The sequence below is a fragment of the Oryctolagus cuniculus genome, chromosome 7, assembly GCF_964237555.1.
Source record: "Oryctolagus cuniculus chromosome 7, mOryCun1.1, whole genome shotgun sequence".
In the NCBI taxonomy this organism is placed as follows: Eukaryota; Metazoa; Chordata; class Mammalia; order Lagomorpha; family Leporidae; genus Oryctolagus; species Oryctolagus cuniculus.
In genome coordinates this window covers 58,375,625-58,400,555 of record NC_091438.1, presented here as the reverse complement: position 1 = coordinate 58,400,555, position 24,931 = coordinate 58,375,625, and the positions used below count along the sequence as shown (strand labels likewise).

The window sequence follows — 24,931 nt, the reverse complement described above, 5'->3', positions numbered from 1 at the left end:
GACTAAAGGACCAATGTTTATTGCACACCCTGTTCACAGCAGCATGTGCTAGGCGCTGAGGGGTCACCCCAAGTGAGAGAAACGTGAGGTCTGAGGGCAGACAGAGGTGACACACAGGGAATGGTGGTGGCGGCAGGGGCACGAGGGGACTCCAAACAGTTTACAGGAAATGGAATTCAAGGAAACATCCATGCATCGTTTCCTCCTAAGGTGCATTTCCCAAGACCTTGTTGCAGACCCCCTTGTAACAGCGGTCTGCAGGATGGGGGGCTCGCCACGCGCCAGGCAGCTCATTTCAATCCTCACAACCATCCCGGAAGGAGTGTGCGGTTACTGTCCCTAATTTACAGATAAGCAAAGTGAGGCTTCAAGCCACCCAGCCAGCAAGTGGCATGCGGAGCCCCAGCCAGAGCAGGGAGCACGAGGGACACACTGCAGGTGCTGGGCGACGCGGGAGGGTGGAACAGCCAGGGCTCGCTCCAGGGAGAGGCGGGGCTTGAGCTGAGCCAGGAGCCCCTGGTGCAGCCTTCTCCTCCCTGCCACCCTGGGGAGCCCACTGCCCACCGCGCGCCTTGCAGAGGGCGCCCGCGTCATCAGCACTCCTGCCGGGCGCCTCCCCAGTTCCGGAGCCCGAGGGGGCAGGAGCCCACAGCAGCCGCTGATTAATTTCCACTGACAAGAGGTTGCGTCTTCGGCAAGCACGGTATTAAATAGCTCCTTTTGATCATAATTAAGTTTCTCTCCGGCTGATGCTAAAAATAGCCATGCCCTATTGATTGGAGGGTCTGGGCTGTGAGCTCAGCACCCTCCGGGAGCCCTTCCAGGCCTGGCCGGGGCTCTCGAGGCCCACTTTTTCTCTTCCTGATAGGCCACGTTCCTCATCTCAAGGTCAGGTGCAGCTGAGCACCAGGCTGGGGTTCAGCTCCTTCTCCCAACCCTCCCCCAGCCCCACAAGTCACTCCAAGGTTAGCTCCACAGAGACCAGGCACTGGCCTTTCCTCCCAGGCCCACTCAGGACCCGAGCTTTCCCTCTCTCCGCCAATGAGGACAAAATGCCTATTCTCCCAACTGGACAGCTCCCTGTTAGACTAATAGGGAAAACAGGCTGGGCAAATGATGGTCTTGTTCAGAAGTCTGGGGAAGAAGCCAGCCTGCAACTGGGGTCCCTCGCTCTTTCTCCTCCTTACCAGAAGTGTTACCGTCTTGCTTTGCTGTCCTCAATGCCACGTCTACGAGAGAATGAGAGCAGGGGCCTGGGGCCTACAAGGCCCAGGACCACAATGGGAGGGGGCAATTCCCTTTCTTGGGGGAAACCCTCCAGTTCCTTAGAGCTCCCTAACACCACACACATGCACACAACCACACACAGACACACACCGTAGCCCAACCTGTGACATCTTGGTGGTTGGTTCTGTATCTCTCTGTCTACCCCAGGGACAAGAATGGCTGGGCACAAGGCAAAGTGGCAGAGAGAAGGGGTCTGCCCTAAAGTTGCCAGGCTTGGTAAGATCCCACCTCTGCCTCCGATCAGCAGTGTGGGCCTAGGCCAATAGCTTCCCTGCTGAAGGCCTCAATTTTCCCCCTATATAAGTGAGTCAAGTGAAAGTGCCTTTAAAGTTCATTCAGTACCATGTTCTACAAGGGTGTGATGCCAGGTTAAAAAAAAAAAAAAGCCCATGCGTGCATGTGCCAGGAAGGGAGCATGGAGGAGCCTCACTCCACTTTGATTTTAAAGCAAGATGCTGCTGTGGCCTCGAAGGAGGGCATCTACAGCTGGGCCCTTGGCCAGCTCTGTCCCACCTCCAGTTGTTGTAAGCAGCAGGCTCATTCGTTGACCTGTTGTCCGTGGTTGATTCTGTGCCACAACGGCAGAGAATCTACGGCCCCTGACGCCTAAACCGTTCACTCTCTGGGTCTTCACAAAGCAAGTCTGCCAACGCCCAGGGGAGCACGTCAGTGGAGGGGGTAGGGAAGGACTCTCCCAGCTGAGGGCCAACTTGCGGAAGGGGGTGGAGCGGGATCCTGCAAAGGGCAGACTGCCTAGTGTCTGTCCTGCCAATCAGGGCATAACAGGGTCACTGGCAGGCCTCCAGAAGACATGGGTAAAACCTGTAGGCCCCTGGGCACTGTGCTGGGTGACCTGGCAGTCTACAGACAATCTGTCCCCAACCCACCTGACATACACATGCTGAGACAGAGGCATGTGCACGCACACACGCACACGCACACACGCACACACACACAGCCAGGGTAGGGTGCAGCAAAGAGGTGTTTTCACCCTAAGTGTGAGAGACGGAAGGTCCTGATTTAACTTTTACATAAAGGGTGCCTGTCCTGACCAGGCTGGGCTCACTTCTGCAGGTCCCCCCATTCATCTACTCCAGAAAACAGCCCTGGTCCCCAACGCCAGGGTAGGAGAGAGCCTCAGTGCTCAGAAGCAGAGCCGTCCTCCGGGAAGAGCTGGAGAAGTTGGTCCCTGACAGACAGCAGAGTGGAGGCCCTGGGAGCTTCACTTCGCTCCCTGACGTCTGAGCAGGGCAGAGGAGCTGCCCGGGAGCCGGGAGCCGGAAGCTGCGGGAGTGGGACGACAGAGACGCTAAGCAGAGTCTGAGCTGATGAAATCAAATGAAAACACTTCGCTGCAGCCTCCACTCCCCCAAGGCTCTCCAGGCTTGGGCGGGCTGCTCCGCTGCTCCCGTCTCTCCCCGCTCTGCAGCTGCTGGGTCCCCCCCATTGAACATCCGTCCTGGCAGAGAGCATCACTCGACAGCCCCGCCTCTCCACCCAGGGGCCCCAGCGACCTCCTGGAAGGTACGGGAGCAGGGGCGTTGGTTATCTTTTCCTCCCCAGGACGCCGGAGCTGGTTTGCAGGGCGGTGGCCGGGATAGGTGGTGGTGCTGAGGGGGAACAAAATCTCCCGATTAGTTGTCACACGGAGGCTGCCGGAGGCCATATGCCGTGTTCTCCAGCTCTGCCATTATGCATCTTGCTGGTAATTACTTTAGAATGACACTCATCATGTTCTATTTTATCACCCGGTGACAGATCCATACAGGAGAAGGGAGACACACACACATGCGCGCGCACACACACACACACACACACACTCCCAGAGCAAGCCAGGCTGCACGGCGGCCAGCAAGGGAACTGTTCTGAGATTCCAAGAGCTGGACTCTGTCCACGTGCTCAAACAGCCTGGGCGCCAGGCTGGGCTCATTGCTACTGCCTCTGCGTGTCGCAGCGACGCAGCAGGGGGCGGGAGCTCGGCCCCTGCTTCCCCAAGACCTTCGAAAGCTTGCCCGCTCCCTCTGCACTCCACAAAACCCTCAGCCACCTTTGCCGTGATTACTCAAGGAGCCTTAGCAACTTAGCAACACTGAGGATGGCTCACAGCCCTCAGTCACCCTCCAAACCAGGAAACAGGGTGGCCCCCTGGGGGTAGGGGACGCTAGCAGCCAGGGCTGGGGGCCCTCCCTCTCTTCCCCTCCCCTCCCCACGGCAAGGGCCAGACCCAGCGGGGTTCCCAAGATCACAGCCTCTGTAGCACCTGCCACCAACCCAGAAAGTGGCCAGGGAGGATCCTTGGAAAACTGGGGGACAGAGGCGGAATGGGAGTGGGGAGCTCAGGTTGAATACCCAGGCTGAGACGCAGAGGAGCTGGATGGAGGCATACCTGCCTCACTCTGGGGGGCCGGGGGCTGGGAGGATGTTTTCTCTCTAACCTGGTCTCCTGCTAAGATGGGAATGAGCTTCAGTCCTGCGGTGGGGGTAGGGGGAAGTAAAGCAGAGCTGGCTGTTTCCATAGTTCTGTTCCTAAGGAGGAGCCTGAGGGCAGCCCAGCGCTGGGGAGCAGCCAGGAGCCGCATCTGAACACCACTTTCCATACCACCAAAGCCCTGCTTTGGGCAGTCGTGCCGTCTGGCATCCCTGCCACAGCCGTGGGGAGAAGCCCAGCCAGGGGTGGCCTTGCCCGGGCTCCTGTCCAGGAGGAGGGAGGCACAGTTCAGGGGCAAAGCTCTCTCTGTTTGGCCCACTTTGCTCCTGCCTGGCCCAGCAGCCAGGATTCCGGCTGGCCACACAGGGGCCTGCCCACCTGCGCTCATCACATATGCGCTGGACATCCTCAGCTGTCCCTCAGAGAGCAAGCACCGGCGCCAGTGAGGCCACCGTGCCCCTGCAGCCTCCTCGCCCGCGCCAGACCTGCGTGGTGTGGCGTTTGCTGGCCTTTGTTGAATGTGTCCAATTTCCTGACCAACTCGTTCCTGATATACCCTGGGCAGCTCCACGAGAGGAAGGGTAGATGCTGGGTGGGGGGGGGGAGGGACTATCCTTCCTTTTTCTTGGTGTCTGAAAGCCAAGGTCGACTTCCGCTTAGTGCAGGGGTCACAGCTTGCTCCCATGGCGGCTGCCAGCATTTACCAAGCCCCCTCCCTCTCTACCTCCTTCCTCACCTACAGTAGGAACACCCTCTCATGCCCTCCCGTATGCAAAGATGGGCATCTCGAGATGGGATGTGAAATGGGAGCCGGAGGGGGACTGTTCTGTATTCTAGGGGGGCCTGCAGGAGGCCCTGAGAAGAGAAGATGGGGGTCCCAGGCTGACGCTGGTGCCGTCATCCCAGCTTCTGCATGTGGAAGACAACAGCCTCGCTAGATTCTTGTGTGCCTGGCTGAGCAATGCCCACAGAGCCCAGCCCTCGGGCGGCTCCAGTCCCACTTCTGCTCCCCCTGCAGCTTCTGCCCCGCGCTTCCCTGGCCCAAGTTGCTGGCACACCATCTGGTGATCCTGGGTGAGCCAAGAGTTATTTACCAGGGACGGCTCTGTCATCTGGCCATCGCCGCCCATGCACCAGGGCAGCAGAGCTCGGCCAAGGCCCAAGGATGGCTAATACTGGGTGCTCACACGCTCCAGGTCCTGGCCTAGGCACTTTATGACAACATCATCGTGCATGCCCACTGCCAAAGGAGAAACTGAGGGTCCCAGATGGACTTCCGCGTGGTTCCACTGCAGGGAAGTGGCAGAGCTGCCAAGGGAACACAGGTGTGTCTGCCCACAGAATCCCGGGCCCTGATTCACCCCCACTCCACAGCGGGGGCCCCTGGGAGGAGCCAGGCCTGGGGTACTCTGCACAGGCTCCGACCGCAATCACGGCAGTGAACGAGCCTGTGGCTTCGTCCCCTTTGTCCTGGGGCAAGTGGTAGAAACATAGGGATGGGAGGAAGGTAGTGTGCCAGAGAAGAAAACCCATTCTCTGCCGGTTCACTGCCTGCCCCAAGCCTGACCCAAACGGCCACTCCATTGCATTCCATCCCACACGCAAGACGTTGGTGGGAGCTGCTTGGACTTTTCCCCAGGCTGAGGGACACCCCACTACCATTTCCCACTATGCAATTCAGTCCATGTGGTTCACGGTGAAGAGCCTGGGGGAGGTTGCAAAATCCACCCCCGATTATTTCCGTCCTTTTTGTATTCCCACGCAATGGGATGTGGCAGCTCCTTCCAGCAAAAGCCGGAGTCCCTTCCTCTCCGCTCTGAATCTGAGGCTGGCCGTGTGATTCCGGCAGTGATTGGGACATTAGCAAATATGACCTGAGCAGAGGCTCGGAGAGCACTTGCACATTAGGTTCTGACCACGCCTCCTGCTGTGCCCTCGAACCCGGCACCTGCCACTATTGACAGGGTCTGTGCTTGCCTGCTGGACGATGAGGGACGACCGCCAGGCCATCCACCTGTGCTGCCCCAGGGCAGGCCCATCCACAGATGTGCGAGTGAGGCCACCCCTGCTGGTCACAGCGTGCTGCAGGGCCCGCCGAGCCAGCCCCGACCGCCCAGGCCACGCCAGCCTGCAGAATCGTGGGAAATGACCAATGTTTATGCTTTGCGTCTTTGGCTGTCGGAGTCATCTGTTACGCGGTAAAAGCTAACTGACTGGGAGCCCCACGGAGGAAGTGAAGAAGCTGTGGGAAACTGAGTCCGAAGGAGTGTCGTGAACAGAGGGGTCCATCTAGTGCTGTGGTGCAGGGGATTCTGCAGCCAGAGCTTGACCTTGAAGCCCTTTCCTGATGCTGAGTAGTGATGTGACCTTCGCCGAGTTCCTCACCCTCACTGTGCCTCAGTCTGCTCATCTGTAAAGTGGGGAGAATAACCCCATTTGAGAGCACTAGGGGGCTCTATGGGGGCTTTCCTACCACTGCTACTCAGATAAACAGCCTGGCCAAAGCCCCAAGTGTCAGAGTTCTCACGTGGAGGAGAGGGGGCTGACCAGCACATCTCCAGCTCCAGTGAGAGCCGACCTGAGGCAGGGAACTGAGGCCGCCGGGAGGGATGGCAGACAGACCTCAGGAAAAACTTCCTGCCAGGGAGCACTGCTTCCAGCCAGATGGCCTCTCCTGTCGCTGCACCCACACACACAGGGACTTCCTCCCTTTCCCGAGGTTTCCTGCTTAAGCAAGGCCTCAGCTTCTCTGCCTCCCTCGGCATTCAGAGGGAATCAGTTCTCCACAGAAAGGAAGAGGAGAGGCATCCTTTATCCCACTCCTTAATCCCAACCACTGGCCAGGGTCTCTGAATCGCCTCCTGGTTATAACTCTATTGCAACTCAGCAGAAGCAGTGAAACAGACACTTACATAGCTGCATGGTAGCCTGGCTCCCGGCTGGGGCAAGGCAGGGCAGGAAGAAGGGCCAAGCCTCCTCCTGGGCCCCAGTACCAGGCTCTGATCCTTCTGTCTTCCCTGGGTTGGCACGTGGTGCTGGACTAAAGCAGACTTCACAGAGGAGGGCCCAGATGGGACTGTGAGAGCAGCAGGTGAGTAGGGGTGGCTCCTGGGCAGCCCAAACCCAAGATGCCAAGGCAGAGCTCCCCAATCTGTGGCCAGGGCACAGGTGCACTAGAATGGGCTCCAGGCAGGCAGACAGATGCAGAGCCCCACGGTTCCCCAGGTGGTCTTGTAGGCAGAGCACCTGGTAGGTGACCATCTGCCTCAAGGCCAGCCCCAGGCCACAGAGCAAGGTCAAAGGTGCAGCCAGGGTACCACACTGTGGAGCTCAAAGGGAAAATATCAGTAAACTTGAAACAGGGGAGGGTGGCACAATACAGAGGGTGCCTCTTTGCAACACAAAGTTTGTGTTTTAAAAATTCTAGCTGCACTTGGAGGTAAACACAAGAAGGGCACAGACAGCGGAACAGGCTCTCTCCCTCTTCCAGAGTCAGAAAAAGGCGGGGATCTGATCCTCCCTGCCGAGGCAGGGGGTTCCTGCAGGCTGGGCTGCTGGGACGGCTGCGCCCTTCAGCTTCCTCCCCAGCCCCTAGACTGAAGCCTTTCACTCTCCAGGGAGCCCCACTGGAGGCGTCCTGCTCCAAACCACACCTGGGGAGCTGCTCCTCACGCTAGGGGGCTGGGACCACGGTCAGCACACCAGGAATGTTTGCTGAATGAATATTGGAAACGGGCAACAGCAGACTCAAGTGGGCGCCTGCAGCAGGAAATTTTGTTGCTCCCTGCCCCCACCCCAACAATGTGTGTGTACGCCTGTGTGCTGTGTATATGTGTGTGCATGCATATGTGTGGTGTGCACTATATACATGCATGCACATGTATGATGTGTGTGCATGCACATGTGTGGTGCCGTGCATGTACGTATGTGTCTGTGTGTGCATGTGTGTGGTGTACATTCATGTGTGTGTGCATGGTGTGGTGTGTGTATGCATGTGGGTATGTGTTCATGTGTGCGGTGTATATTGTGTATGGGTGTGCACATGTGTGGTGTGCATGCATGCATGCAGGTATGTGTGTATGTGTGTGCAAACAGGATTGATCCAAGAATTGCTAGATTGCTCTGGTTTGGGAAAGATTCCCCAGCAATCCTGCCTGGATTCTCCCACCAGGTCACTTTCTGGAAAAAGGAGCGGATGGGTGAGGGCCTATCTAAGGGGCAGAAGACACTGCCCTGGGTCAGGGTCACCTCTCAGCACACAAATCTCCCAAGAGCGAAGGGCCTGGTGGTAGCAAACAGAGAATAAGTACCTAGAAGTTCTTCAGTGTCAACAACGGCCCAGGTGACCTGAGGCTCCCCCTCCCCAGGCTGTCTCACACACTCACACTTGGACACACACACACACACACACACGAGCACAGGGCCTGTTCTAAGTCCCTCCTGCACCTTATCCCCACAGCACTGTCCCTTCCTACCCACAATGTTCTGTGATTCGCATACTCCTCCAAGTCCTGCCTCTTCTGTGATTCCTCCAGGAGGGGCAGATCTGACCATCCCCCTGAGCCCGCCCTGTCTGGACAGGTAGCATCCCAGAGTTACGGAGCCCGTCCTGTCTGGACTCATCCCCACCTCACTGTTTGCCATGAAATACACAAACCTTGCACTTGACTCACTGCCCACTCCTGTCTGTCTCACAGTTTTGTCCTTCAGTGTGACTGACCCATACAGGTGCTTCTCATTCTGGAGAGAGCCTGCAAGACCACCAGGAGGCGGCGACAGGCCAGTGGGTAGCCCCCGAGCCAAACATTCTGCAAGGAGCTGGGGTGCGGACCGGAGGCCCTGACTGAGGAGCAGGGCTGCCTGTGCGGGCAGGGGCTGCGGACTCCAGCTTCCAGAGGCTGAGCCTGCGAGAGGGCCTCCCCAGGAGAAACTCTCTCGTCTGACCCTTCCCAGGCACCATCCCATGGCTCCTTTGGTCCTCATCCCCTCTGCCTCTTAGAAAGAAAGCCAGGGAGACTCTCAGAGCCGGAGAGAGCCCACACGTCTACCCTCTCCCCGGTCCTCTGTGATCATTTAATGGTTGGTTTCATTCACATAATTCAAGGTAATGCAAGCCAGGCTGCCCACATGGATGCTAATAGCAATCTACAGATCCCCCTGCACTCCTGTGGGGAACTCAGGTAATAAAATAATGGGGATGGAGAAGGGAAGGGCCATTTACAGACCAACAGGACAACAGGGGAGAAATGTAAATTGGTGATGGGTGGGGCTTGGAGGAAGCCAGCTCCTGATGGAAGCATCAGCATGGGTGAGGGCTCCATGCAGTCCCAGAGCCCACCCGTCCGTCTCGCACAGGTCCCTGCTGTTCTCCTGGTGGTGGCTCCACCCCCCGATGGGCTTGGATCTGCCAGGGCTGTGCATGGGTTGCGCTAAGTCAGAGGCAGGATAGATATCCTGGAAATGTTCATGACACTGAGCCCACCAGGGACTTCTCTGATTGTAACAATCCCTGCCTTCCAGAGCCACATCCTAGCAGTACCTGCCGGGTTCTCAAAGCCCTCGTCCTTGTGGAAGTGGACCTGGGTCCGATACAAAGGGGAGGGGTGTGATCGCCAAGCCTCTCCAGCAACAGAACAGACTGCATCAAGGCGGGTATGGCCCTCACCCCCAGAAAAGCTCAGGCAGACCCGTTGCCATCTGCTGGGGAGACTGCTGAAGGGGACCAGTCCCAAGGGGGACAGCAAACCAGAGTAAATTCAGACTCCACCAGGCTGACATCCATCCCTGCCCTCATCCTCAAAGACTCTTCTTGGTCCCTGGACCAGCATCTTTCTTATTTTCAACATTTATTTTATTTGAAGGGTAGAATTACAGAGAGAGAGAGAGCGAGAGCAACAGCGAGAGCGAGAGAGAGAGAGACTTCCATCTGCTGGTTCACTCCCCAAATGGTCACAATGGCTGGGGTTGGGCCAGGCCAAAACCAGGAGCCTGGAATTCTATCCAAGCCTCCCACGTGGGTGCAGGAGTCCAAGCACTTGGGCCATCTTCTGCTGCTTTCCTGGGTATGTTAGCAGGGAGCTGGATCAGAAGTAGAGCAGCCAGAATTTGAACTGGTGCCCTATGGGATGCCGGCGTAGCAGGTGGTAGCTTAACCCACTGAGCCACAGCACCAACTCTAGGGCTGATGATATCTTATGCTTCCCTCTCACCTGGCCCAGCCAGAGGGGCCCAGAGAGCCGAATTCGCAGTGCCCTGGCGTCTCTCAGCACAGGGCCCCAGCCCTGCGGGGCCGGAGGTTGCTGACCTGCTCTGGATTCCCGGGTCCCCATCAAGTACCCTGAAGACCTCCGGAGGTTCCTGCGAGCAGCACCTCCAGGGGCCTCTCCACGGACCCGCGTTTCCGACGGCCGCTTTGGCCAAGGACTCTTTTAACTTCTGTCTTTGGGGAGAAGAGGAAACGGGAATGGGAAGGTCCCGGCGCCCTACCATCCGTGGCTGGTTCTCTAGGCTGCAGAGTATCCAGGCTACTAGGCTAATGACCTCCTTTCCCTGGAAGAGCCAGAGACACAAGGCTTGCGCGACTGGCTAGGAGGCAGGAGCTCACTCAGCCCAATCCCTGATCATTCAGCTAAGGCTACCGAGGACCAGAGAGAGGCAGTGGCCTGCCTGAGGCCACGCAGCCTGTGAAAGCGGGCCCCACACCCAGCTCTCCTGACCCCCAATCCAGGGGTCCTTCCTGGCCCTACTCCAGCAAAGCACTAGGTCAGCACACGTAAGCCAGCCCAGGCACAAAGCACCCAGCTCAGAGCGGGGACACAGCAGCCTGTGTGCCTCCGAGGAGAAGCTGACCTTACATGGAAATATTGAGAAAGTCGAGCATGGTGTGTGGGGGTGGGGGCAGAGGAGGGGGCACAACGCTCGCTTCAGCATCTCTCTCTAAGCCCTGCCCAGACCCTGAGCCTGCCAGCCAGGCTGCAGGAAAATGTTTTATTAATCAGCACAACGCCCTTTGCTGGCTTGAGACAGGCGTCTGTGGGCGTGGGGAGAGGGGAGGCAAGGGGCTTTGGCTCAGCAGTTCCTGGAGGCAGGAGAGCAACAGGCCGGCGGGGGTGGGGGGGCTGAGAAAAGAGCACGTGTTTGGGCTCACGTGTGGTACACTGCTCCCCTTCACCTCTCTGGGCACCGTGAGCCCAACAGCCACAGCACAGAGTGGCCACTAGAGGGGCAAAGGGGGAGAGAGGTCGGCACCTGGCGCCTAGGATGCCTTCCTCTGGGAGGGGGCGGGGCACGCCTTTGACACCTGGGGTCCACACTCCCCAGGAGGCCGCCTCCCCTGCCTACGCCATCTCCTGCAGCGGTCCCAGATCACTTCAAGGCCTGTCAGAACCCCACCCGGCGAGGGGGGCTCCCTTCCTCGATTCCAAAGCTGTGGCGACCAGCCCTGAAGCTCTGTGCTGGCTGTGGCACGGGGCAGGTGCCATGGGCACCCAGACTAGGATGCTAGCAACAAGGGCACCTGGGACCAGCTCTCCAGCGAAGGAGATAGCATGAGATTTCCAAAAGTTTTCGGAGACATCCGCGTTGGATATTCACAGAATATGCAGATGTACCATTTCCCCTCTTCCTTACATTTGGGGGGGGGGGGCGGAGAAGAGACCACAAACCCTGCTGGTTTTGTTTTAAAGAGTTACAGAGAGGAAGTGGGGGGGGGATCTTCCATCTGCTGGTTCACTCCTTCCCAGACTGCCACACCATTAGGGCTGGACCAGGCTGAAGTAAAGAGCCAGGAGCTAGGAGCTTCATCTGGGCCTCCCACGTGGGTGCAGGGGCCCAAACACTTGGACCATCTTCTGCTGCTTTTCCCAGGCCATTGGCAGGCAGCAGGATTAAAAGTGGAGCAGGCCGGCGCTGTGGCTCACTAGGCTAATCCTCCGCCTGTGGCGCCGACACCCCAGGTTCTAGTCCCGGTCGGGGCGCCGGATTCTGTCCCAGTTGCTCCTCTTCCAGTCCAGCTCTCTGCTGTGGCCCAGGAAGGCAGTGGAGGATGGCCCCGGTCCTTGGGCTCTGCACCCGCATGGGAGACCAGGAGAAAGCACCTGGCTCCTGGCTTCGGATCAGCGCAGTACGCTAGCCACAATGCGCCGGCCGTAGCAGCCACTTGTGGGGTGAACCAACGGCAAAGGAAGACCTTTCTCTCTGTCTCTCTCTGTCTCTCACTGTCTAACTCTGCCTGTCAAAAAAAAAAAAAAAAAAAAAAAAAAAAAAAAAAAAAGTGGAGCGGCCAAGACTCAAACCGGCGCCCTTGTGGGATGCCGGAGTGGCAGGTGGCAGCTTTACCCACTGCACCACAACGCTGGCCCCCTCCACTAGTTTTTAGCACCCTGAAAAGTCCCCATCTCCTGAGTGGGGCACTGGGTCTTCCTCTCCTCTGTGCAAGGCAGAAGCTGCAGAAGGAGCTTCCTTCGTCTCCCAGGGAGCACACTTCAGCCTCCCAAACTCTCCCAGGGAAATCTGGCGGCTTAGTGCGGGGACAAGAGCAGACCCTGCTCCAACCAGTGCCCCGCGGACTCCAGCACCTCCAGGCACCAGCAGCAGGCTCTGAGCAGGCCTCCGTTTCCTCGTCTACAGAGATCAGCAATGCCTCTCTTGCATGATTAGCAGCAGGATTAAGTGCATATCAGCAATTTATACTTAAGGGACCAGCGTGGCGGCACTGTGGGTTAAGTTGCCATCTGCAATGCCAGCATCCCATACAAGTGCCAGTTAGAGTTTCCCACTGCTCCACTCTGATTCAGCTCCCTGCTAGTGTACCTGGGAAGGCAGCAGAAGACGGCCCAATCGGGCCTCTGCACCCTTGTAGAAGCCCAGGTAGAGTCCCAGGCTCCTGGCTTCCACCTGACCCATCCCCAACTGTGTCGTGGTATTGCCATGGTTGCTGATAAGGACAGCGACAGGAGTCTCCTGTGTCAGGGTGAACCCACTTCTACTCACTCATCCTCAGCAGATACAGCAAACAGCCGCTTCCCCACCTTTTGGGGAGCTGCCCTGAAGAGACTCAAGTGCGTCACTTCCGGCCTGGAGACGGCCTCCCTCTGAGGCTAACCAACTGTGCCCACCATGCTTCTGCTCAGGGACAGCAGGAGGACCGGCTGTTCGCATCCTCAGGGGGCTGCGACCCTCAGCTCTCAGCACAGGTCAGGCTAATGGCCTTCATTCCCCTCCCCTCGCCAGTCTCGCCTCTTTTTTTTCACAGCTTTTAGATCAACTATTCATTTCATTGTGTGCGCTCATTTGTTTATTGTCTGCGACTCCCACTATAATGTCAGCTCCAGAGCATCTGTCTGTTCACTTAACAGACACACCCTCAGCCTCCAGCAGAACAACAGTTGTTGAGAAAATGATCAAATGAATGGAGGCATCTAATTTTCCCACCATCTTCTTTCAAGGGTCAGCTGAAATGCCACCTCCTCCAAGAAGCCTTCCCTGGTTCCTGCCAGCTCCACATTCTTCTCACACTTTCCAGTCTTTTATTCATCTCTTACTTTCCTGAGCCTAGGAACATAGCTCACGGTAAGTCTGTTGTTGCACTGGGGCTCCTTATAAAGCTACCGGACTCCAATGGAGGCAAAGGACCTCAGCATGAGTCTAGTAATTGCTACTATAATGTGGGAGCTTGGGCATGCTGTCTATCTTCTCATCTGCAGAACGTGAACCTCACGCCTGCCTCCAAGGATTCAGTCCCCATCTGCTCTCTCTTTTGGAGCCCCTCACCGCCAACTAGGTCTGTGTCTTGTTCACAGTGCCAGCTGCAGCTCCACGCATGTTTACTGAATCATTGAACCGTCGCCTGCCCTAGTTGCTCACCAGGGGCCCCAGAAGTCTCCTAGGGGTGATGGATCAGAGGGTGCTCCCAGTGATGCCAAGGGTGCACCCTTTTCTCCAAGGAGAGGAACAGCCTCTTGAGCCTCTGGAACTCTACTTAAGGATCCGGCCCCAAGAGGCCCACGGAGGCTGCACCACGCTCAGTCAGCCCCATTCCAGGCCAGGCGGGGTCGGCTCTTGGTCTGTGATCATTCAGACCCCATCTCCCACCCACGTGTCATTGCAAGTGGCCCTGTGTCTGTTTACATTTAGCAAAGCCAATAAACAAATTCTGCTTTCCTGAGCGGGTGCTGGTTAATTATCATTGTAGGAGACTACAAAAAAAAAAAAAAAAAAAAAAAAAAAACACCCTCTTGTTTTCCTCAGAAAACCAATCTTCCCTTTTAGTTCCAGCAGAAACACAGCATGAAAGGGAACCGGCACAGGCCTTGGCTGGAAGCTTTGGCACGGCTGTTTGCAGGTGGCAGCAACGTTCCTAGCGGGGGCCACGGCCCAAGCACCAGCACATGGGGCAGGAAGTGTTCTGCAGGGCCCTCGCTCCTTGCCTTCCCTTCGTGTTTCCTTGGCTGCTCACATCTATTTGTCCTGCCTCGGCCGAGGGCTTTGGAAAGTGCCTCTGAGCCCTGTTCTTCCTGCTGGGCTCCAGGGCCGTCTTGCCATCTGGCTGCCGGCCACCTCAAGGACACCCAGGGTTAACTGTAAACACCATGGATCCAAAGCCAAGTGCATCGGCTGTCCTCCTGCCCACCTGTTCCTCCTCAAGTGTTTGCCAACTCCATACCTCTAATCACCCAGGCTGATCACTCCTGCATGCTTCTGACTCCGCCGCCTCTTGTTGCTCTCTCCACTCCACTCCTTCCTCTCCTTTTCCACTGCCACCATCCCAGGTCAGGCCTTCTTTACCTTTTACTTGGATCCATCTTCTGGCCAACTACCCTGTGTCCAAGGGCTCCCTTCTAACATTCATGCATTAGACAGATGCCAAATAAATCTGCCTAATCAATGCATCAGGCTCCCTCGTGCCTACCAAACAAATTCTTTAGCCTAATATTTTAGACCTTGTACATCTGTAGCAAATGTTTTATTCCTGCTCATCTAGAGCTATTTTTGTCTTCATAAACCCTAAACACTAGAAAACCAGCATATTAGTTAAGCTCCCTAAACACCATGCCCTTTTGCCATTTACTTGGACTTCCCATTTTCACATATTAAAATCCTACTTGCCGTTGCTGGTCTAGCCGAAATGTCACCTCGTCATGCATCCAGCAGCAAATATTTATTAAGCATTTAGGCTGTATCAGCACCTCCTGACCATTTCGGCGAATGCCCCGTTCTCTCTCATCCACTCTCATGACCATACTCTGCTCACTCACTATATTGCAAACTTCTTAGGGACCTGGCTAGTACCTTATTTGTTTCTATATCCTCCACATTGTCTAATAATGTTCCTTGCAAATGCTGGGTGTTCCGTGTTTGCTGAATTGAATCAAGATGTATGCTGGCCATGGTTTTTTTATCTTGTTCAGTTTAACTCTCCTATCTTTTTCTAAGTAAGCATGTCCAGAAAGAAGTAAAAATAAACCAATGATACTTCTCAGCAGCTATAAGCCTGTAATTATGCTTAACTCTCAGTTATCCACGGCACTGGAAAAATAGCACAGGAAACAGTCCCACATCAGAAGCAGAAAAACAGTACCTCCAGGAGCCTTTGACATGTGCCATTTTTAAGCATTTGCCTTTTTAATTGTTTGGCTGATCAGCTGGTGTCTGGGTTCACCACGTCTCAATAGCAGGCTGAGCATGGGGACGGAAGGGGAAGGGGTGACTTCACTGGCGGGAGGAACCCAATGCGGGATGAAGCTTCTGCACCATCACAACCTCACAGGCACGGGGTTGCGGGCGGGGGGGCGGGGTACGGCAGCCAGCCCTATGGTGTGGCCTTCCCGCTCCAGGGACTGCCAATGGTAGACTTCCAGACCCCCTACCCAACCCGCTCTGGTGGCCAGCACTTGATTCCCTTAAAGAGGACGACAAAGTGCTGCCGAAACCGCTGAGGTTCTGGAACGGAGGGAGGGAGGGAGGGCGGTCGGGCAGGCGGGCCCTGCCTCTAGTCCTGGCATTTGAGGCTGCCCTGCTGTGTCACCCAGAGCCACTGGATGCAAATCAAAGGAAATGAGATTTGCAACTTTGCACTGATAGCCAGATAATGTAGGGGGGAGGGGGAAGAAGCTCCCCTTTCCCACTTCGGAAGCAAACAAATATCACACATGGAGATTCGGCAGCTGCATTAGTTGGGGAAAATTGATGCACATTTCATGTGTCAGGGAGCTGAATCCCAGAGAATGGAGCCAGCCTCCCAGAAAATGGTTTCTTTATATAGTTCCATCCATTTATTGTTTGATTGGACTTTCTGTATATTAAATTCAAGCTGTTCTGCCGCTCACGGGTATTATGATGCGCTGGCTCGGTAGGAAATAATGAAGGTGATGGGGTTTTACAGCATCACATTACAAAGGAGGCGTCTCCAGCCTCATCCATCTCTCCATCAACTAGCCTGAGTGTGAGGTGGCACTTATATTAAAACGATTTTTCTGATTCTGTTTAATGACACTCATTCGAGTCCTGACACCCGGAATACGATTACACGAGCTAAATGCAATCTTCTTCCAGGCAGCCGTGGTCGGCAACGACTGAGCTGTCCTCTCTCCCCAGTCCCCCACCTTGCCAAACCCCCCTCATTCTCATGGGGCCCAGCAGAGGCAGGTGGAGGTAGGGAGAAAAGCAGGCTGGACACAACCTGGAGGCCGTGAGGGCTGAGGCTCTGCGCAGAGAACTTAGGATGCCTAAAAGCACAGTGGGAACTCCTTCGTCCTTGTCACGCCCAGGTTCCTGTTAGAAAGCTGGGTTGAAGTCAATCCTGTACACTGCTTCCGAAAGCGACTGGCGGAGACCCAGTCCCCACTTCCCAGAAAAGCAAAAGTGCCCTGGACATCGCCAGAGACAGGTGGGAGGAACACGTAGGGCATCAGCTTCCGGGAGGAGGTCAGCTGTGTGCAGGTCCGCCTGCCCCAGGACGGGCACAGGCGGAGAGAGAGGCTCTGCTCCTCTCCCTGGCCAGGAAGAGCTCCCAGCCAGGATGGAGCAGGGGCCAGAGCCCTGGGGCAGGTGAGGGAGACGGAGGGGCTGGGGCTCCTCCTCTCCTGCCTTCTGTTTACACCAAGGTGAGGCAGAACAATTGCTGCTCCTGGGGAAGAACTCTGTGTTTACTGGTGTGTTTCCAGAGGGAAACCCAAACAAAAGCCCACAAAAGGAGAGAGCTGGGGCTGGGTGGGGAGCACTGAGATTGACTTTGAGAGATTCCAGAAGAGAGTGGGGAAGCGGGTGCCGCTCTCAACATCTCCTTCCAGAAGTTGCAGCCGTTGGAACTCACTGCCGGATGGGAAGACACAGCCAACGTGAGGGTCCCGGTGTGAAGCCCCCAGAAGGCTCACGCTCCCACATCCACACACACACATACACACTGTGGGAGTTCCTCTTCCCCTCCCCCGCAGCCCAGAAGCCCTGTCCACCCCTGTGTCAGACGGTTAGCGTGGCGCCTGGGTCCCGCTCATGGCAGTGAGCACAAGCCCCACCCCTCGCCAGGTGCCCATCTCGGTGCCTGCGGTGAAAGGCAAGTTCCAGGCAGGTGCGGTGCTCCTCGTCTGCTCCCAGCTCCCAGCGCCAGGCCTTCTGTGAGGTGCCCGTGCTGCAGCTCAGGCTCTCTGGGCTCGCTCACTGCTCAGTGAGCTCTCGGCTGCCTGGAAGCCTCTCCCAGTGCCTGGTGGAGAAGGCCCTCCTGGCTGTGCCTTCAATGCCGTGCCCTGCTGCTGGCGGAGCCACGGAAGTTCTCAGCCTGCTGGGCGGGAGCAGGACCAGCCAGAGCTTCCTGGGAAAGCTCCTGACACCCCAACCCTCCAGTATGTGCAGAGTCTCACCCTTCTCCCACCTCCCCTGCCGCCACCCTCAGCTCCCGTGAGTAACACGGATACTACCCAGCAGCTAGGTGCTCCTTGGACAGCTCCGGAGCCCTAAAACCCTTCCTACGGCAGAGTCTGCATGAGTGGCTCCCTCCGTTACCTCTCTGGCCTCCCAGTTCTCCTCTGCCCCCGCTCACCGGGCTCAATCACTGGGACTCTTGCTGTTCCCAGAACAGTACCCCCAGGCCCTGCTGCCTGAAGGCCTCTGTGTGTTCTCTTCCTGGAACGCTGTTCCCCCAAGCTCACCAGTTTCCCTCAGGACTCTGCCCAAATTCCACCTGTTCTAAGAGGCCCTCCCCGTGCGCTTGGTGTCCCTTGGTCCGCTCGGCCCCCACACTCAGCACTCCCTATCTGTCACATTAGGCTTCACTGTTCTCTGTAGTCTGGCTTGATGCACCTGCTTGTTGATCTGTTCACTGTCTGGTCCCATCCACCAGGGCAAAAGCTCCACAAGATCAGAGAGTGCTTTCTTCAGCCCTGTAGTCCCAACGCCTACTGGGGACTCAGCAGCTATCTGCTGAATGAAGGGGAGCGTCATGGGGAGGGGAGCCGCATGGTCAAATAGCCAAAAGCAGTGACAAAGATCCTCCGCAAGAAAGCCCCCATGGGGCCAGCACAGTGGCACAGTGGGCTAAGCTTCCGCCTGCAGTGCCAGCTTCCCATATGGGCACTAGTTCGAGTCCCGGCTACTCCTCTTCCAATCCAGCTCTCTGCTGTGGCCTGGGAAAACAGCAGAAGATGGCCCAAGTGCTTGGGTCCCTGCACCCACGTTGGAGACCTGGAAGAAGCTCCTGGCTCCTGGCTTCGGATCAGCCCAGCTCTGGCCGTTGCAGCCATTTGGGGAATGAACCAGTGGATGGAAGACCTGTCTCTGACTCTTCCTCTCTCTCTCTCTGTAACTCTGCCTCTCAAATAAATAATCTTAAAAAAAAGAAGAGAGGAGAAGAGAAGAGGCCCCCAGCCTGCTACAGCTGAAGTCAGAACTGCCACACACCCTGCTTGGCCTCCTTACTCCTTCCCTGCCCACAAATGCCCTCCGACATGACAGTGTGGCTATAACTGAAGCTGGGGAAGCCAGGGTGCCAACCAAGCCGAGTGGCTGGATGAATGTTTACTGAGGCCCACCACAGCCCAGCCCTGGGCTAGGCATGAAACGTGCAATGATCTCTGGATTGGAGATCTGCCATCAGAGGGCTCACAACCTGCAGGAGAGAACCACAAGCAGCTCAGGCTAACAAGATGTGGCAATGGCAAGAAAGAGGAATGCAAGGGCTGTGATGGGAGGCAGGAGGGGGTACCCAGTTCCTGGATGAGATGATGTGGGGCAGGGGGTGTTCTCAGGAACAGTGGGAAGCGTGCTCCGGTTCAAAAGAGAAGAACTGAGCAGGTGCCTTATGTTGGGCTGATGTGTGATCACAGTGTCTGTGGACCCACAGAGCCTTCTGCACTGCCAGGCACACAGTAGGCACTCAGTAAATGTTGAACAAACAAAGGAACACAGGTCTGCATCCTCTCTCGGGAATTTTGGCATCAGAGAATTGTCAGTTAGGAAATGTCCACAAAGAAAAAACTTGGATGTCACTTGTTCCCAGTTAAGTATCCCACGATCAGAGTCCCGTGGGCAGGAGACCCACCATGCAGGAGGAACTGCTGGCCAATGTCTCAGGACAAGATACTTGGGTGTTGGGAGGGGAGCTGATGAGTCCTGGAGGCAGTGGATGAGGGCAGAGACTTTGGGAACTGAAGGGTTAACAAAAACCAGGCTGGGGCCCTGGGGGGAGCCCCAATGCCCCATTCTGTGGCTGCCTGTATTGATCTCGCAGGCCAGGCTCCAGGCCTCCTGGAACCTCAGGCAGGCCCTTCCAGGATTATATTTTAAAGGGAAATGCAAATCACCTGGAGGCTGCTTCGTGCTTGGAAGAAGGGAAAATAGATTCTGTTTTTGTTGAAAGTGATTTGGGGCACTGTCAAACTCTCTCATCTCAGAGCACGAGGTGACACTTGGGCTGCTGGTCTCAACTCTGTCACTGAGCCGACAGGGCAGCAGCTGGCACTGCCCTGTGACTTCCCCAAGCCCAGAGGACCAAGGGGCATCCACATCGCAGCTGGCGCTCCTTGGCCACGGGCTCCTAAGGCTCTCCTCACTCATGCTTCCCACGCCCCCACCGGAGCTTCCTCCCCAGCCCGACTTATGCAGTCGGGGCCCACTGTGATCCCAAGGAAAACCACACAGGAAAGTCTGCTTCGAGTCGTTTACATCATAGAACACATCTCCATACAGTTCCGTTGGTGTTACTTAATACTGGAAGTTTCTGTGTTAGCCCTTCCCTCTGTTAACTGAGATAATTGCGGATTTATTTTATTTATAGTATCAATTACAAGCACAGAAATTAATCCTGAATGGTGCAGTTGGGAACACAATTGTCAACGGGGCACCCGGGAAACCTGGGTGGGAAGCACGGGGCCCACCAGCGTCGGAGAACATGCGGGAAAGCCATCATCCAGCCCTGACAGCGGTCGGGCTGCTACCGCTCTTCCGTGCTTAAGGTATTTTGAGATATTAAATAAACGGTAATAATTGGCTCTGGGAGATCCCTCGCTGGAGGATACCTGAGTAACTCATCAGCAAGGTGCCGGGAAAGCAGAGATGGCAACCAGAGCCGGGAAGAGCAAATGCCTTCACGGGGCACATGGGCTCTCGGCCGGCCGGCCAGTCTTGCTCTACAATGAGCAGAGGGCAACCTCTCTGCGCACCAGAAGTGGGAATTCAGGGAAAGTGCAGGGCAGGGAGGGTCTGCGGAGAGGAAGAGGTGGGGGTCTGTGGGGAGCTGCTGGAGGCAGCTGGACCGTGTCTCAAATGCCAGTGTAACAGTAAGAAAGAAAGAAGGCTTTCTGCAACGGTAGAACAAGTCTCCAACCAGCCAGTGATGCGGTCAGAACAGAAACCAGCCAGGGGAGAGGGAAAGGTTTGCAGGGTCAGGCCAGCAAGACCTCCAGTAAAGGCTGGAAGATTCCCACAGTCCTGCAGGTTACGCCTGGTGATGGATCAGACAGCAAGTAGAAGCCACTCGCTTCTCTCCGAAGGGCCCAGGCAAGGGCAGAACACAAGGGCCAAGGGGGCTCCAGGGGCTGCAGGGGCTGCAGGCTCAAATCCTGGATCCAGCCCCGAGAGAGGGCAGGTCTAGAGGGGACCGAAAACAGCATCAGGCCGAGCAAATGGAGAAGGCGCCCCATTTACACTGACCCATCCATTAAAAAGCATTTTGCCAAGCACCTGCTATGTATAGCCAAGCAACGAGCCTGGTAATGGTGCCGACTGCCAACTCAGGTCAGAGTCAAAGCAGCCTGATCCGGCACGGAGCTGCAGCACTGGGGTGGAAGGGGAGAGAAAGGCTGCCTTCCTATTACTCCTCTGAACTCAGGGAAGTCACTGCTCAGGGTCCCTTTCTTGTCCATTTGGTCGTGCTCCCACAGGCCTTCTGATGCGCAGGGAAGGGGAAGCAAGCTCGTTTCTGGCCCAGGGTGGAGGCTAGGGGCTCATGGTCCAGGGGAGCATGGCCATCCCCAGCGCAGGCAGCCTGCGCTTCCTCGCCATGCTCAGCCTGTCCCCATCTCCAAGAAAGTAAGTTTGAGGTCAAGACCGACTGCCCCTTGGTGTCAGACTCGCTTCTTGAACGAATGCCAAAGGAAGACAGCAGCTTCGTCAGTGGCAGTAAAACACGGATTCTGGCTCTGAGCAACCACTCATTTCTAAGGCAGTATCTGCCATAAGGAAGTGTTTTGTTCATAACACGCTGTGTGCCTAGCACAGAGCACAGCAGGCTGTACTCCCTGGCCTGATGCTGTCTTGACTCGCAAAATGACCAGGACAGAACATCACACCCAGAGGCCATAATAAAAAAGTTACAGCCCTGAAGTCTGACTTCTGTCTAGGGTTCCTGAAGGCGTGGGATCAAGTTGGCTGGCTGAATGAAAGCAGTAAGGACACTGGAGGCAGCCAGACTGTTATCTGAAAACCAGCCGTGCCTCTTATCAGCTGTGTGATGACAGAAAATGTACTTACCCTCTCTGAGCCTTGCTTCTGCGTGTTTAAAGGGTACAGACTTTTTCTTACCTTGCAGGGCTGTTCTGTGAAGACTTAAAGATATAATATATGCAACGTGCTTAGCACACTGCTGACACATAGTAGACACCCATATGCTGTTATACTAATAATAAAAAGTAACGGGCAGCTGGCCAGCGAGGTTCCCATTGATCTCCTGAGATGATCCCAGTTTAACGCTGATAGCCATCAACGTGCCCTGTTTTTCTCCCCACAGCAGGCCAGAGGTGTCCCTCTGCTGTCGTGTGTCCCTTCCAGGGGCACCTGAAAGCACCGGGGAGTCAGAATCACATTCCTCCGACTCTGGGTGAGCAGCTACTGGAAGTGTTGCAGTGGGAGGGAGGGGCAGGACGCGTGTTGTCAGACAGCTGAGAGGCAAAGGGAGCAAGCGTGGCCTTCGGAAATGATGTGGACACCGCCGTCCCTCCCTCCCCCTCCTGTGTGGCAGAATGACAAATGCCATCATTTTAAAAGGTCCTGTCACCTGCTCAGTCACTCTCAATAAGCGCACACAGCACCATGGAAAAACCGACACCACCGCCACGGGGCTGCGGCCAGGGAAAAATCTAATCACCAGGATGCCACCAACTGAATTGTCAAAGACCAAATAAAAAGCTTCATGAATTCCCCATCCACCATATAACGCTTCCTGGTCTAAGCAAACACAGGCCCAGTTCGTGAATTGTAGAGGGTTTTACATCAGCCGTGATGGCGCCCAGCGGTGGAAGCAGCAACCCCGAGGAAGTCTACGTCTCCATCGAGCTGCTTTGATGGGCTCTGACCCTGTTAGGGTGAAGGCTGTCATCTCCCCTCCTGAGACTCCTGCCTCACCCGGGGGGCCAAGCATAGGGGTCTGGGACCTCCGCCGGAGAGGGGGCCTGGAAGCGAGGGACCCGGCAGAGGCCCCCGTCCCCGCTCTGAGCACCTGTCACCTGCTCCTGTGTCTGACTGCACTCAGACCTTCTCACAGTCACCCAGGTCGGCCGGGTCACTAAATCACCAACTCGGGCTGAGAGATGGAGCCTGCTCCCCCTGCGGTGAGAAAAAACCCAACCAGGCGCCTTGCTCTGCAGAAAGCCCAGTTGCAGAGTCACTTAGAGGAAGCCTGCTCAGAGCCACGGAACCCTGGAGCCTCTGCGGGCAAGGCAGAGGAGAAAAGTCGGGCCAAAGAGACAACAGCCTTCGGATGCAATACGGAGAAGAATCGCGAAGCAAGCATCCCCTGCCCGTGGACACCTGCACACTCCTCACAGCACTCTCCCTTCTCCCCACAGCCCTCTTCCTCCCCATGGTCACCGGATACACACTGCAGGTTATGATGCAGCCGCCTGCCCCGGTACTTCACAGCCCCAAGCAGAGCGCGGCTGGAAGAAGGAGCGGTCACAGTTGTCAAGTTCTACAACACACAAGGCCCTGCCCCAAAGAGAAACACTCGATTCAAAGCCTCAGGCCCCTGATCCATCCCTCCTGGGCTTTCTCCTTTTGCAGCAACCTACCTGGAATCCCTAACTCCCTCCCCATCCCGGGCTCACCTGCAACCTCCCAGGTGCACCGCGCAGGCGCTGACTTACCCCAGGGTGGTCATGGTGACGATGGTGTACCAAAAGGAGGCCGGGATGCTCGTGAACTTGCTGGCGGAGGAGCCCTTCTCGGCGTAAAACATCACAGTGGCGAAGATGATGATGGCCATGGTGAGGGAGAAGAGGAGGAAGCCGAGCTCCGAGGCGCAGCTCTTGAGCGTGTAGCCCAGGATGCGCAGGCCCTGCGAGTGGCGGGAGAACTTGAAGATGCGGAAGACGCGGAAGACGCGCAGCGTGACGAACGCCCCGGACACGTCCTCGTTGTTGGTCATGACCAGACCTATGTAATAGGGCATGATGGCCACCACGTCTATGATGCTCATGACGCTGCGGATGAAGCGGTAGCGGCTGGGCGCGGCGAAGAGCCGCAGCAGGTATTCCACGGTGAAGATCATGACGCAGGCCGTGTCCAGGCAGAAGAAGGCCACCGAGTAGCGCTCGCCGCACGGCAGCTCCTTGCTCCCGGGCACCGTGCCGCACGGCACCGTCTCCACCACGTTGGTGATGACCGAGACGGCGATGAAGAAGCCCGTGACGTAGTAGAAGACCAGGGCCAGGGTGCTGGTGTGGGGGTTCTCGAAGGCGCGCCACATGGTCTGGCGGAAGCTGAGCGACGGCATGGACTCCTGGTTGTTCTCCGAGTCGTTGTCGTCCATGAGGCGCTCGGCGTTCTCCCTCTTGCGGTCCTTGTACTCCTCGTAGCAGCAGTCGCCAATGATCTCGGGCAGGATGCCGTAGAAGGCCAGCTCGTCGTCGTAGGCCGAGATGCACTCGTAGCGCGGGTAGTGCAGCTTGCCGGTGCGGTAGAAGTTGAGCACGCAGCGGAAGACCTCGGGGTCGCGGTCGAAGAAGTACTCCTTGGTGTCCTCGTTGAAGAAGAACTCCTTCTCCGTGCTGCCCAGCAGCGTGTCCGGGTAGCGCTCCAGTGTGGTCCTCCACGTCTGGAAGCGGCGCCCGCTCACGTTCAGCACGATCAGCTCATCCTGTCGCTTGCTCTTGTCGGCCGGGGCCAGGGGCATGGGGCAGTTAGCCACCGGCATCCACCCGATGGCCGCCGCCCGGGCAAAGGGCAGCCAGGCCGCGACGCCGGCCGCCATGCTGACTCCCGCGCTCCGGCCGCCAGCAGCTGCGCGGACGCTCGGCACACCAGCTTGGAGTCAGTCCAGCGACCCCTGGGGGGCGGGAGGAGAGAGCAGAGAAAGGGGTCAGTTCTGCTGCCGCGGCCACCAAAACGGGACAGCACAGGCCAGGCTCGTGTGCCAAGTGCCCGAGGCCAGTGCAGCAGCAGCGCGCGCAACCACCACCACCACCGTGGAGAGGGCGCCGAGTTCATCCGCGTCCAGCTCCGCATGGGGAGGGCGCCTAGCAAGCGGCAAGGAGGCGGGGCCGCCAAATGTTGCCCACAGGCTGACAAATTGCCAAGTTCCGAGGGGCTCAGGAGCGTGCACAGCGAAAGCCGCTTTCGCAGGAAGACCTGGGAAGACGCGGGTAATCATCAGCTCTGAAAGGTTATGGAGTTATTATGGATTTAAATTGGGAGTGGGTAAATGAGTTCTCATTAAACGAATTTAAAAGTGGGGTAAACATGCTAATTTTTATTTCACTCTTCATCCACCAGGGTAATCAGTAATGGGGT

The 24,931-nt window shown here is 56.7% G+C and overlaps 1 protein-coding gene across 4 annotated transcripts in view; it reads right to left on the bottom strand.

The window, feature by feature from the left end:
- KCND3 (potassium voltage-gated channel subfamily D member 3) overlaps positions 1–24,931 on the bottom strand; it is a 233,720-nt gene that overhangs the window by 201,663 nt on the left and 7,126 nt on the right. For 3 of the 4 annotated variants that reach the window (XM_070076670.1, XM_070076668.1, XM_070076669.1), the window contains exon 2: positions 23,287–24,467. In XM_070076670.1, the coding sequence (XP_069932771.1) occupies positions 23,287–24,392 (1,106 nt within the window). In that variant the 5' untranslated portion in view covers positions 24,393–24,467. 4 annotated transcript variants of the gene reach the window in all.